Consider the following 14,220-nt stretch of genomic DNA (forward strand, 5'->3'; position numbering starts at 1 on the left):
TTGCGTATGAAAGGGGCTTCCTCTAAAAGCTCAGTCACCCAGAAGTTAAAGAACAATATTTACCAACAAACACACAAATATCACCATCCACAATCCATAATATCATCAAAAGCTTCAGAGAATATGGAGAAACCCACGCACATAAAGAGCAAGGCCAAAAACAAACGCTAACAAGCACGTGACCTGTGGTCCTTCAGGCAGCACTGCATTAAAAACTGACATGATTGTATAAAGCAAATTACTGCATGGGTTCGGGAACATTCTGGAAAACCATTGTCAGTAAACACGGTGCATCGCTGCACCTACAAATGTAAGTTAAGACTCAGCCATGCAAAGTAAAAATCATACATGGACAACATCCAAAAATGCCACAGACTTCTCTGGGCTTGAGCTGACATGGACTGACACAAAGTGGAAAAGCGTACTGTGGTCTGGCAATCCGCATGTCAGATTGTTATTGCAAATTATGGACGTTGTGTCCTCCAGGCAAAAGAGGCAAAGAACCATCCAGATTGTTACCAGCACCAAGTTCAAACGCCAGCATCTTTGATGGTACGGGTGTGTGTTAGCGCCCATGGAATGGGTAACTTGCACAGCGGTGAAGGTACCTTTAATGCTGAAAGATATATACAGGTTTTGGAGCAACCAAGGCTGCCATCCACATGACCTTTGTAAGGATGTCAGTGTCAAGACGATGTCAGTGTGAAGACAACGCCAAGCCACATTGTGCATGTGTTACAACACACAGTTCATAGTAAACATGTATTGTAGGCCTGTCTACAGTCAAGACCTGTCTCCCATTGAAACAGAAACCTCATACTGTTGAGCAACTGAAATTAAACAAGAATGGAAAGTGCTAGTGGCAGTCGTGGATCAACGGTTAGGGTATCGGACCCGTAACCGGTGGGTCGCTGGTTCGATTCCCCGTACCGGTGTCCATGGCTGAGGTACCCTTGAGCAAGGTACCTAACCCCCACTGCTCCCCGGGCGCTGCATGTGGTCGCCCACTGCCCCGGGTTTGTTGTGTGTGTGCACGTCACTTGGATGGGTTAAATGCAGAGCACGAATTTCGTTGGAGTGAGTTCCCTCCAACGACAAATATGTCACTTTCTATTTCTTTCTTTCTAAGTGCAGAATTCGGTTCAAACACAGCTCTATTCGCCTATCACCGGTCTGATCCATGAAAACAGTGCTATCAGGCAATAAGATGTCAAACTGTGTCAGAGGTCAGGGTAGCAACATTGGGATCAGACCCAGCTGTTACCCAAAAAATCCTGATCTTCAACAACAGAAAATAATTTTCAAAGAACACAGCCGACACCTCTTAAAACAATAAGAGAGAGGCTGCCAACAGGGGATTAATTTCAGCCCACCATCGTTCCTCCGCCTCATTCCATCCTTTAACCCTGGGAGATGGTGTTGTCATACTGCTGGACTTGGGCCCAGGGTGTGAGTGAGTTTAACTAAACAAAAAACACTCCCATCCCGGATTGAGGACACATGCCCCAGTCAGCCTTACATTAAAAACAGCTCTGGTCGGTGTTAACGTGCGTGTTTCCTACACATGATAAACTGGGAGAAACTTGGAGCATCTGGTTATCTCTTCCTAGTTAGGCTTTCATAAAACAAGACAGGAATGTCAGTTAAACGAGGACGAACTGGACTGCTGTGGACTTAGTCTGACACTAGGTGGTAACCTTGTGTTGCGAATGGGTTTAGCTGAACGGTTTCCATAGGAACCTGTAAGAGTCTGAGGTTCTGTTCAATTCCTGAAAGAGCTTGTGTGTCGATTAATATGGTGACAGATGACTGATGATGGTCAGTGGATGTGCCAAACAGCTACATATTAAGTCACCTCCCCACCCTCTGAAAGTGACTCAGTTTTGCACAGGAAGTAAGTTACTCATACTTCACTTGAGGGTTTCCATTTTATGCCACTTTGTAAGTCTGCTGTACTACTGCTATTTTTACTCCACTACAAGCATTTTACAGCTATCACTTTTCAGATTTAGATTTTGGTTTATAAAATACAATGCATTGTTAAAGCTTAACGCAGTGGTCACTGTTGAGATGTCTCTGTTTTGTTTGCATTTCCACCAAAAAGTCTTTTCCCCACTAAACTTCTCAGATGGTTTCATTTAAAGAAGTATTGTACTGCAGAAAAGGTCAAATTATCAGATTTTTTTTACAGAACAATTTAGGTAAATAAATAAATATTAATAATACCAACCATATTAGTTATTTCATGACCCCTTAAATCTATCTTGTGGCCCTTTAGAGGCCAACCTCTCGACTGGGAACCACTGAACTACTTAACTGTTGGCTTTATGAAGAAGTGAACAGTAGCCACACACTGACCAGCCACAACAGGAACATACCATTAACACATTGAAGTATTGCCAATCTACTGCCAACTGTATCATATATATAGACAATGGCAGTTCTCCTGCAGTAGGCTACTTTAATACTTTGTTGAATGCATCATTTGAATCCAGGACTTCTTACGTTGTTTTTTTTTTTTTTTTAAGTAAAAAATACTTCCTCCACCACTGCCTACCAACCTCAGCGTTGACACAAGTCATGGTTCACTTTCTTCAGAGAGGAAGATGGAGGTCAGGGATATATTCCTGCACTCTCTGGAGGGGGCGTGAAGAGCGGGCTGCCACTGCTTTCTGCATAGACGATGGGGCCGGTCTGCCTAATTCCTTCGATTGAAAGCAGCAGTCGGGTGCCTGCAGGTTCCACAGGCAGCATGAAGGCAATCTAAACAGCATCATGATTAGAAACGTACCGAGCATGTGGCTTTCATTAGCTCCAGGCTGAACTCACAGCACAACACAGAGGACCAGGTCTCAGCGTCAGTACTGCGCCTGCCGATCTCTCTCTCACACACACACACACACACACACACAGCCACAAATGTGACATGCTAGACTGATGAGCTTCCCACGACACTGACAAAGACATGTTAGTGGCTAAATGAGAAAACTGACATAAGTACATAAGCAATTTCCCTTTTATTATATGCCAGTATTCCAAAGAATAATGTTATATTATTTTACATTACAATCAAATGGAGTACTTTGAAGTAGCACCAGAAACACCTGAGGCTTGAACTCTAAGTGGTGTGGCAAATCAACATGGATTAAACAATAAAAACAAGCTTAAAAGAAAAATCCAAAAACAATAAAGTGAATAAAAATAATAAAATAAAACTTGGCCATAAATTCGGGAATGAAAATTAGTCATTGTGTCTGTAAACTTGTGAAAATGTGCCATAAAACCAAATCTGAGAAAGAGGTAAAACTGATATGTTTACAGCTTAGACTTGGTCGACAGCATTTTTAAATGGTAGCATATTTACGTAAGGTGCATGAATAAAGGCGCTTGGAAAGTAAAAATGAAAATAATTATACAAAAGAACTTAAAGGAAATGGACAACTTGCTTGACATAAACCTGATCTATCTTTTGTTCCTGGCAGGTGAAAATTCACAGAAAAGAAAAGAAAAAAAACATGATCCATAAATAATCTGCCTGAGGTGATGCTGATCTGATTAACATCTGTCTGATCCAGTATTCAGTTCTTTGGCACACTTTTCCCTTTCTTTGCTCTTGTGGTTCATTTCGGAAAGGGGCGTCAGATAGGGTTAGGAGCTCTGTACCCATGTGATGACAATAACAGAGAAGCTGATGAGTCCCATAATCAAACCAAACACCACCAGAAAAACAGCCTAGAGACACAAAGAGCATAAACAATACAGTTAGTATCATTACCTGAAAGGACAAAAATGTAAGCACTTTAATCAGTTACTAAAATGGGCTTAAAATGTTGTTTGTTGCTTGAATTTAACAGTGTTTAATATATTGGTGTAGTTACCCCGATAGAGTCAATGGACCTGAAGGCTTGGTTACTGATCTTGAGGTAGAAAATGCCAGGAAAAACAAACAACAGGCAGCTGGATGTTGTAGATCCTGGGAAAGAAACAGGAAAATCACTTGAAATGCACAGAGACATGGATACTGTATGTCTGTTAACAGCAGCTTCACAGACTGCACCATTAATTATGTACAAACGGATACTGTGATTTTAGCCACCGTGATCAATAACTGTTGAATATTGACATCTTGGCTGAGAGCTGCTTTTTAATGTCTGCTGTAGCTGAAAACTGATCATAACATTCAAAGACCGCAGTTAAGCAATAACATTTAGCAAAACAAACATTTCCCCACAATTCAAAAACATCACATACCCACTAGTCCAAACACATTTCTGATATCAGGCACGAAGATGGCCATCAGCAGCACCACACCCAGGATGGTTAGAGTTGCAGTGATGTGGATCAGCCAGGAGAAGGGCCGTCCTCCAAACAGCAGTAAGATCGCAGCCTTACGGGCCTGTAGCATACAGACAAGATGAGCTCTGTCTGACCAAACATACTCACAGAAAATGTGCTGTGTTAATGAGTCTGACCAAATCTCTGAAAAGAGAAAGAGGGAAACTAGAGTAGTTCTGTTTGGACTGGAAGAAAGAGCATGTCGATAGTAGTGGAAGGGTTAGGGCTTTTTCTAACTGCAAAACAGGAGCTGAGACATACAGACAGTTAATATGAAATCCAGCAAAAAGCAAACGAGGACTGAGGAAACTGGGATGCTCTCTCTGGGATCTGTGTACTTACGGGGAAGTGAATAAGGGGCACAGTCAGCAACACGGAGAGTAGGATGGCCAGTCGAACTGTCATCACCATGATGTCCCGAGGCAAATAGACGCCGTAGCTGAGCAGCAGCTCAGAGCCCACGTGAGCTAAGAGCAGGAGACAAGCATAGAGTGAGGTGACAATGACTGCAGATATGACGGGGCTTGGAGACATAGCTACAGTAAGTGTGTCACTGCAGGCTTACCATAGAAGGTGAGGTACCCAAACACCGCAGAAATAAGGTAAAGCAGAAAGCTGAGGCTAATGCTGACATTTGCAACGTTCTGCATCCTGCCCTTTGTAGGTCTAAAAGACACAATAGATTTAATTAATAGTTAAATTACACGCTTAAAGTGAAGGTAAAGCTGAGAGGCTGCAGTGCTCACCGGTCCAGCTCGCAGTAGATTGGCAGGATAGCCGTGTGACACAGAAAGGAGAAGGCCATGGTGGGGATGGCGTAGGCGCTCTGCAACGCACATCAATTGGAGCACACCACAAATTATCAGCTTACACAGAGTGAGGGGGCAGGTGGGTCAAGGTATGGTTTGTGTGGTAGTAATTACCATCTGGGCTGTAGAATGTAACAGAGCAAAGTTCGGGTGTAAACCATCCCGAATGTTTTTATTCAGTGGGTACTCTGTGAGTGTGACTTTTAAGGATCCTCTCACAAAACATTGCCAAGTTGACCTGGACCGAACATGTGCATCGTGTAAGTTGGCATGTGCACAAGGCCTTTATGTGTGACATAAATGTGAGGGGCACCTGCATAGTGCATAGGTAAAGAGTGTGACTTGTCACCAGAGTCGAACACTACTTTCATCGACTTGTCCCTTGCCACCTCACTGGTTCTGTTCTGCATATGCAGCATAGAGAAAAAGACCAGATTCATATACACGTACCTTACTGGAGATGACAAAGAGTTTGGGCGTACATTCTGAGTCAGTGGAATTTGATATCTGGAGAAACAAGGAGAGAAAAGGGAGTGTGTTATTTCTGAGAGGAGATGACTTCTGCAGTGCTGCTGCAAATGGGACAAACACATTCTGCTGTCTGGCTTTGACAGATAAGATAAGATGGTCTTTATTGTCATTACGCAGTCACCTATACACTGAAAATGGAAAGAGCTGCAGCTGAAGCCGCATTTGAGATAAAAAACACAAGTATAAAGCACCTAGCCAGAGAGCCAAGGGCCACTGTGTCTCTGTGCGCCACCATCTTCTTTGGAGCTAAAAGGAAAACATCCAAGTAAAACATTCCAGGTCTGAAGCTATACTATAGTCTGTATAAATTTCAAAAGGCCAGAGGTCATTTCCAGACTGATGCAAGGAACTTCCTTGCCCTCAGGACTGGCACCATACACACCCCTCTGCAGCCTTCTCTGGACCTCATCAGCCACAGTCGGCACAAGTTTACAACTGTAGACTCTGTCTTGTGGGTTTTCCTCATAATCCTGCTGTGACTGTCTGGTCAAGATTACCAACACCGGACTTGCAGTACCTTACATACGAGTGTTTGTGTGCACGTGGCTACGCGTAGAAGGAAAACTGGGGTTTGTTGAGGTTACCTGGAAGGCACCGGAATGTGTCGTCACATTGTGAGGCAGAGGGCAGGGGATGGACCACTTCTTGACCACAACCTGCAGGGGAGACAACACAACATGTCAACAATAGAAGAGTTGGAGGGAATAAAAAAGGATTTTGAATGGGGTCTAATAAAACTCACCACAACTGCAAAATACAGCACAAATAATGAGGCAATACTACTGGTGTAGCCCAGAAAGCCTGTAAGGGTTTGACACAGATCTGATGAGAAAAAACAATTCAAACCAGGCATGGCAGTGAATTAAGATGCTACTTGATCTACTTACTTACCAATTTTAGGCAATATCGACAGAGGCAGAACAACACATAGTGTGACTAGTATCAGAAGCAACCTGCCATCTTCATACCAGGCATTTCTGGAAAACAAGTGGACATTAATTATTAAAAGGCCAAAGAGGAATCAAGCCACATTTCCCATAATCGCCTCCCCTATCCTGCAGTGGGTGTCATCGAGATGAATCTTCAGTGCCATTATATGGACTGTCTCTGGAAATTTGTCTCCATTTTGTGCTCAAATACAGAGTGACAGATTCATCATGTGGTACGAATTAAGGGCTTTAGCTCTTGCAAACCATAACAATTATGTAATTCACATGCAAACGTTGTGTCGCTCCGTCATTTGAGACCACATTTCACTTGCCGGGTTTTTGGAGAGAGGGAATAATATTTTCCTTTGCTGAGGGACAGCCTTGGTGGTTTATTCGGGATTGGGGAGGTGGAGGAGGAGAAGGAGGGGCAGCTTTCAAGGTGACACATATGGAAGGCATGCTGGCTCCGCTGGGGTCGGGGTCGGGTGGGAAGGGTGCTGCCTGGCGGTGCTGTATGTTGGACTGCAGCGTGAGGTCATGAGGGACTGGCTCCACCGCTCTTTATGGGGCTCCCACAGTCAGCAGCACCTGCTCTGACCACATCAACACCCACTGACCCCTGTTTGGCAGTTTCACAGCTGTGGCGTTACCATAGGCGCTGAAGGATTTGTCTCTGCGTCTACACCGTTTCTGGCCTGTAACTGGATGTCAGGGACACCTCTGCTCTGACCCTCCGACTCTCTTGTCCAATCACTTCTACTCTAACCTAAGTTTAGCTAAAGCACTCGACCGCAGCTTAACTAACCCTCTTCTCCACTTTTACAGACTGTTAAGGCAGATACAGGGATGGAAAAAAAAAATCTCCACCACCACTACGATCCGGCTTCAGGCTTACTGTAAAGGCCCATGATACCTAGACAACCCATGAAATATGGGACATTTCACGCTATAATAAGATGCAGGATAGCTCTCAGTTAAGGTTGGAGTTTGACTGCCAATGAGTCAATCTCCACGCAGTGTTGAAGATCAGCATAAATCTGGCCAGCGCAGCACAAATCCACAGCTGTCCAGGTCTTTGGACTCATTACTGAACTGAAACACGACGAGAGAAACTTAAACAGGACATACAGTCCATTAACACAACGCCTAAAAGATTGAGCACAACTGTGTTTTTCAATCTGCCGAATTATGACAAATGAGCCAGAAAAAAGAAATGCATTTCAATATAAAACAACTCGTTTATTTAGGCTTTGATGGAATTGAGTATGCGTCTGTTAACATCCCAAAGCCACTCATTAACAGAAATGTTTTGTTTCCCTCAGCAGTGAGCTGTAATTAGAATGGCAAAACTGATATCCCCTTGTATCAGTCTGATTCCGGGGAACATGTGCGAGAGATTTGGGGGTGAAAGGAGAGCACTAATACAAAGCAGCTGTGCGTGGAAGATTCAGATGTTGACAGATTGGGCTGAGAGCAGCTACAAGTCTCGCTTAAACCAGTGTGGCCAATAATAAAGTGATAAAAGTTACATTCTTGGCCTGGGACGTGGAGCTGCAGGCTCGTCCACGAAGGCCAGTGAAAGACACAGGCTGTTGAGGACGGGTGACGAATGGCTCTCGATCATGAATACATTTCCTCTGGGCATGCTTCTGGCTACAAAAACACAGAGTTCCCCTCCAACAGCTCACAGAAAAAGTATTAGCAGTGTGCTGTGGTTTGGTGAGAGGTCTTCTTCCACTGCATTATTCATACGTTTCTCATTGCCCTATAGATTGTGTCTAGTTTGTGTATCTTTGTGGTGCACGAGTGTCAGATTTGACTTATTTGAGGGGCAAAGGTATAATCTGCAACATTGTGGGAACAGGAATGACTCATTCGTTATCTTGTGTAGCTAATATAGAAGAATGGCTTGGCTTTACAAACAGCTGTGTCAGATTTTGAACCAAATTTCCTTATTGGTGAGAGAAAGTTAACGGTGTTGTATGTACCCACCCTGTGCTGTCTGGACTCATGAAGCTGTTGATGGCTGCAGGGAGCTCAGACTTCAAGATGAACAAATAGGATGACATGGCTGAGGAAAGAGAGGAAAGAGGGTTCAGAAAATGTACGTTCTAAATCAAATTAACAAAAAAAAAAAGAAGAAAAAAAAGCACACACTCATACCAAACTGGTAATTCATAAACACAGCAGATGGCTGGATGTTACCACAAGCAATCTTAAATTGCTGTGTGAGGGTGGTGTGTGTTTTCCAACACAAGGAAATGGAGGGAGGGGGTACTGCGCCTCTGAGTTAATGCAGATGGGTGGGGCAGGCAGCTCAATGGGATCACTAGCAAAGCCCTCGGTGCAGAGGAGCAGACATTATGCAGATCTTCCAACTGCTGCAGACCAGGAGTAGCGGCCGGGATGAAGAAGCGCGAGGAATGCCAACAATAATGATCTCTGATGCTAATCCAGGTATTTCTCCCCCCTGTGCTCCACCTCACTAGGAAACAGGATATTATCAGCCTCCGATGGGCTCCAACATCCCTCCATGGACAGCCAATCGGAGAGGGGATCAGGGTCACTTCCCAAGGGTCATGCCAGCACTCAAAAACACCAGGAGGAAAACGGGGAAGGGGAGATGGAGATTGCACCAGGTGGAGAGGACGTTTTGAGTGAAATGAGAGTCAGATGCAGTGTGTGGTCAGCCATATAGGGAGGGAATGCTACAGGATTTAAATTTGTGAAGCAAGGCAGAGCCAGAGTTAGTCTGGACCTTATTGCCCAAGGGGCAGGTCCTGCACTCGCCGTTAAATAAGCCTAGACCATAATCCCTCAGATCCTGTCTTTGTTTACAAAAGAAAATTCCTCCAACAACCCTCTAGCCCACACAGACACAAGGACACTCACTCCGTGAAAAACTAATGTCATTCATAAGCACTAAAATATGTCAGTAAGAGGTTATTCTGAAGCAGCAGTTGCTTTACTGTTTTAGCCAAAATGTTTCTCTACAAACATTTGCTCAACAAAAACCTTTTCAGCAACACATACAGATACACTGACAGGGATCACACAACAAGCAAGATGCAATGGTTTAGTTTCATGCTACTGGTTACGTTAGGCAAAACACTTTCAAGGAAATTCCTGGTGGGATCATACTTACATCTTTAAATAAAAAAGGCCCTTGAGTGAAGAAAAAGCATGTCATTGCCCAAGTGGTAGGAAAACATATACTAATAATAAGCATGCATGTAAAAATTTATTGGAAATTTGATGTAAACCTCCTGTGTGTGGTCAGCGAACAGTGGGAGAGTGTGTTCAACATAAGACAGAGCCACTTTCATTTCATTAAGAGTGATGGGAGAGGCAGGCTGTGAGAGCCCTGGGCTGGTCACTAATTAAGGTCAATTGGCCCATCAGGCTTTGGCAGTACAGATGAATGTTTACCCAGAGTGAGGCTAATTGCACTCTTATAAAAGGGGCCCGGGGTGTAGACAGATGCATGCAGGAGTGCTGGCTCTCACACTCTCACACATACTGCCCCATGCTGGGAAAACCACAAACATACCAGAGGGCACAGCAATAATCCACTCAGCTGTGCCACTAATGACTGTGGAGGAGCTATCACCTCAGCTCTTCACTGTCTGAGGAGCCCGGTTTGTGGCTAAGGGATGGAGATGGCAGTAGGAGACAGACAGAGAGAGAAAAGGGGAGGGGTGGGGCCGATAAAGGGAGGGGTCCCATTAGGTTACTCAACACTGGGTGGGTTTACCATCAGTGATCAATTAGAGGAGAAGTCAGATTTCAGGCTCAGGGGATGGGGCTAAGAGGACAGCGGCTACATGGTCAAAGGTTATCAGGGAATCTGTACAATAGCCTTACAGGAAGGAGGGAGTCAACCTGAGCACAGAGGCTTCTGATCACCAGTAGGAGGCACTATCTGCCTCCAAAATAAGCTGGCCACAGTCTGACCCTGCAGCACTCTGCACCCTCTTCACCAATCTGCTTCTTTGAAAAAACCACAGAATCGGTTGATGTCCAACATGTCAGAAACAGTGTTTGTAACTGTAGAGTGAAGTTGGAGCTGACTTACCACCGATATTTTGGATAATAATAGCAATTCCAACAAGAACCTAAAAAAAAAAAATTTGAGAAGGCGGTTAATGTGATTACATTTCCTGGTCATGTTGAAAATATAAGTGAGTGAATTCCTGTTTTGACGGCCCGAACTCACACTAAGCCAAACGACAACTTACTTTTCCTGGTTTTTGCAAGGCTTTCCCTCCAAGGTCTTCATATGAATTAATACCTGTGAATGTCAAATTAAAAACAATCAGAATCACTGTGTGACTGATGTAGAAATGCAGTCCAGCAACAATCGCTGGACTCTTGATGAACAATTTAGTGGAGCAGAATGATAAATGTTGTCTCTCTTATTCCACATTTACCTTGTCTACATTACCCACAATGCAGCTTAACTGCAGACAATTTTGTTAGTTGGCATTTGGCTGTGTTATGCTTATAGCAGCTAACAACTTTGAGCTGCTTGCCTCAAACAGAGACGAGGAGCAGGCTACAGAGGTCTCGTAAACTCACTTCTTTGCACACTCCCCATTTTTTTTTTCATTTTAATAGTTAATGTCTTCATCCCCGAGCAATGTTGACTCAAGTGACATCACCAGAAGCAATTTGTCAGACAGCAGAGCCATTAAGGTTTTACAAACATATGCAGGAACGTTCCCCAAGACCTGAAAACACACTTTAATATGTAAATGCGGTGAAGTTTCCCTTCTAAGATGATCAAATATCCACCTTTGGGACACCATCAACAGTATTTGAGTGGTAGCTGATAAACAACCCACAATTATCTCTTTAGTTTGAGCTGTTTAAACATTATTTAAACATCATCAGACTCAATTTACAAACAGGAAGTAAATGAAGACAAAATAACAAAGACACAAACATGACAACATATCACCTAACTTCCCAGAACAATGATCTAATCATGAGTTCAGTCAGGGGGGTTGTCAAGGGTTTGGGTAAAGAAAATCTGGGTGAAACTCCCTGAATAAACACACAGGGATGTGCTTATCTAATGTTACAACGTGTATCCATTGTTAGTCTCTCACCTGTTTGGTCACATAGCTTCAGAAGGAGATGTATAGAGTATGCTGCCAGGCTGGCAACTATTGTCAACAGGATGCTAGAGGAAACAGAAAAAAAAGGTGTGTTGAGCAGAAATGAGCAAACATATAGTTGTATTTATGGCCGAGTTATTTAAAAACCTGTCAGCTCTATGGTAGAATGTGAAATGACAGCATTCTTACCAAAAACCAACTATTCCAGTGTTAGCCATAGCATAAGCTAGACCCAGTATACCGCTGCCCATGATGGCATTCATCAGGTTAAACACAGAGGACGCAAAGGAGGCTCCTTTGGCTCTGGTCTCCGCTGGTCCCTGCACACAGCAGAGATTACATTTAGATAAAAGATAAAGACGAAAACAATGAGAGTGAAGAAATCTGGTTATTTTTGTAAAAACTTTAAGAGGATTGCTCCCGACAGAATTAAGTACAACTGGCTGGCCCCGATGATGGATGCCATGAAACAATACTGCAGAGGCATGTAGGATCATGGAAATGGGAAAGTATTGCATGGGATTTGTGCTGCTGGCTGTGGGACAGCTGCCTGAGCTCAGGCTGAGGGGAGCTGCCCAAACTGCTTGACCCCTCTAATAGGGGATATCCTGGAGAGAACGAGTGGCAACTCTGGTGTCAGTGTCACAACAAGCTCAGACTGACCTGTGGGCCGCTGGATCTGATTCACCCTGGGTTACAGTACTGAAAGACAGGAAGTAAACTATGGCACCTGATGGAAATAAATGCTGGCTGCAAATGTAATGCTGTAAATTAAATTAAACTGATCTGACAACACGGAGAGAATGTGTTTATCACCAGCTTATTTGTACTGAGAATCACAGTGGGGTAAAACATATCCCAGCATGCATGGTCATCAGTCCAGCACAGTGTATTATACTCAAATCACTGCTCATCTTTTCTGTCTTGTTTAGTGTTTGGTTCAGCTTGGTGATGGGATTTATTTAGTAATGTGTTCACAAACATGTTTCACCAGGAGTGGTTTAAGTACCTTAACATTACAATGGATGATTGAATTAAGTGTATGGCTGTTTCTACAGACACTAATTCCTTTGAGCGTGTGTTGAAGTCCACAGGAAAACAGTAACTGAATGATGACCGACTGATGGATCTATTCATAAGCTGAGGTTACTGATATCCTCCTACACTGTGCCAGATTACTCATTACTGCTGAGGAACCCTGCAAAAACACTACATGAACTCACATTTCTCTGCTTCTGCACTTCTTCAAATTATGTAATGTTGAGGATATCAAGAGAAAATTCATCCAATAATATAATTTGCATACATACATGATTAATTCATATACTTAAACACGACCTCTATTAATTTGTAAATCTGAACCATATGCTTAGCTGTTCAGCATCACATATTACAGACCACAACAAAGTCAAATGATGAATAACAGGAGAACTGACTGCATCCAGAGAGGCTGCTCGAGCACCGATTACTTTTTCAGTGCTCAACCAGAAAACCTTTTGAATGTCCAACAGAAGTCCTTTGAGCTTACAGAATCAAATCACTAGTGTAGCATTAATAGACAAACACTAACAACTATCACAGTCAGGAACGATAATATGGTCAGTACATATCTTCATAGGGCTGTAGCTATAACATGACATAGTGTTTTAAGGATGAGGGCAAGAATATGCCTGTTTTAGGGAAAACAGTTAGGTTAAAGCCAAATAAAACTTTAATTTGAATTTTGACTTTGGAAAGCTAAAACAGGAACCACAGAGCATATGACATAACGTTTTTTATGGGCTGAATGGTAACAATCACGATGATTAAACTCCATGTCTTGTGTAAAATCCATGGACTTCCTCTTTAAATGTACCAATGAGATGTAGAATTAACTATTAATTATTTGCTGAAGACATAAACATACATATAGATACATTCTCGGTGAAAAATTATCGCTGAAATAACAGTGTTTAATAATAAAAATATAAGAATAATTTCTGTTTTAAGGTGGAATTTCCCTGTAAGTGTTGACGGAGGCAGAAAAAACGGGAAACTGAAAGTTTTTCAGAGCAGGCACGTGATGTCTGTTCTGACCAACAATGTGACGGCAAACAACCTCGTTGATCGGCAGTTTACCTGTGCAGGTAAAAGCCACTGCTGCTTATTACTGAAGTTCACATGTGAAGCATAGTTACTTAGCAGTTAAACACTTGTCGCTGTTTTAGTACTTACATTTCGTAATAAAGGTGTAGTTTCGTTGCCTTCGGAGTCTCCTGCGGCGCATTCTGCATATAAATCTGTATTTGTATTTCCATTGATGCTCATTTTCTACTCTCGAGAATTGAGACAATGAAACAAACTATAACAAACTAACTCCCAACCGTTAAAACTTCACTCTCCAGTTAGCGTTACGACGTAAAGCTGCACAGTTATGATACCATATTCTCTTTAATGACATTTAAACTACTCTCCTACCAACTTATCGGCAGCTGACTGTTGTTATTTATCACTCGC

The 14,220-nt window shown here is 43.0% G+C and overlaps 1 protein-coding gene across 1 annotated transcript; it reads right to left on the reverse strand.

Annotated features, from left to right (window-relative positions):
- Positions 1-2,998: 2,998 nt before the first annotated feature.
- slc38a6 (solute carrier family 38 member 6) lies at positions 2,999-14,215 on the reverse strand. Its single transcript, XM_046412329.1, has 16 exons — positions 13,939-14,215; positions 11,914-12,044; positions 11,716-11,789; positions 10,843-10,895; positions 10,680-10,719; positions 8,597-8,675; positions 6,567-6,652; positions 6,418-6,476; positions 6,260-6,331; positions 5,595-5,651; positions 5,082-5,161; positions 4,901-5,001; positions 4,678-4,802; positions 4,252-4,396; positions 3,879-3,973; positions 2,999-3,732 (listed from the first exon to the last, which is right to left on the reverse strand). Exons 1-16 carry the CDS (start codon positions 14,029-14,031, stop codon positions 3,649-3,651), a joined length of 1,374 nt encoding a protein of 457 aa, XP_046268285.1. The 5' UTR covers positions 14,032-14,215; the 3' UTR covers positions 2,999-3,648.
- Positions 14,216-14,220: the final 5 nt, after the last annotated feature.

This window comes from Scatophagus argus, chromosome 15 (genome assembly GCF_020382885.2).
Source record: "Scatophagus argus isolate fScaArg1 chromosome 15, fScaArg1.pri, whole genome shotgun sequence".
Taxonomy (NCBI): Eukaryota; Metazoa; Chordata; class Actinopteri; family Scatophagidae; genus Scatophagus; species Scatophagus argus.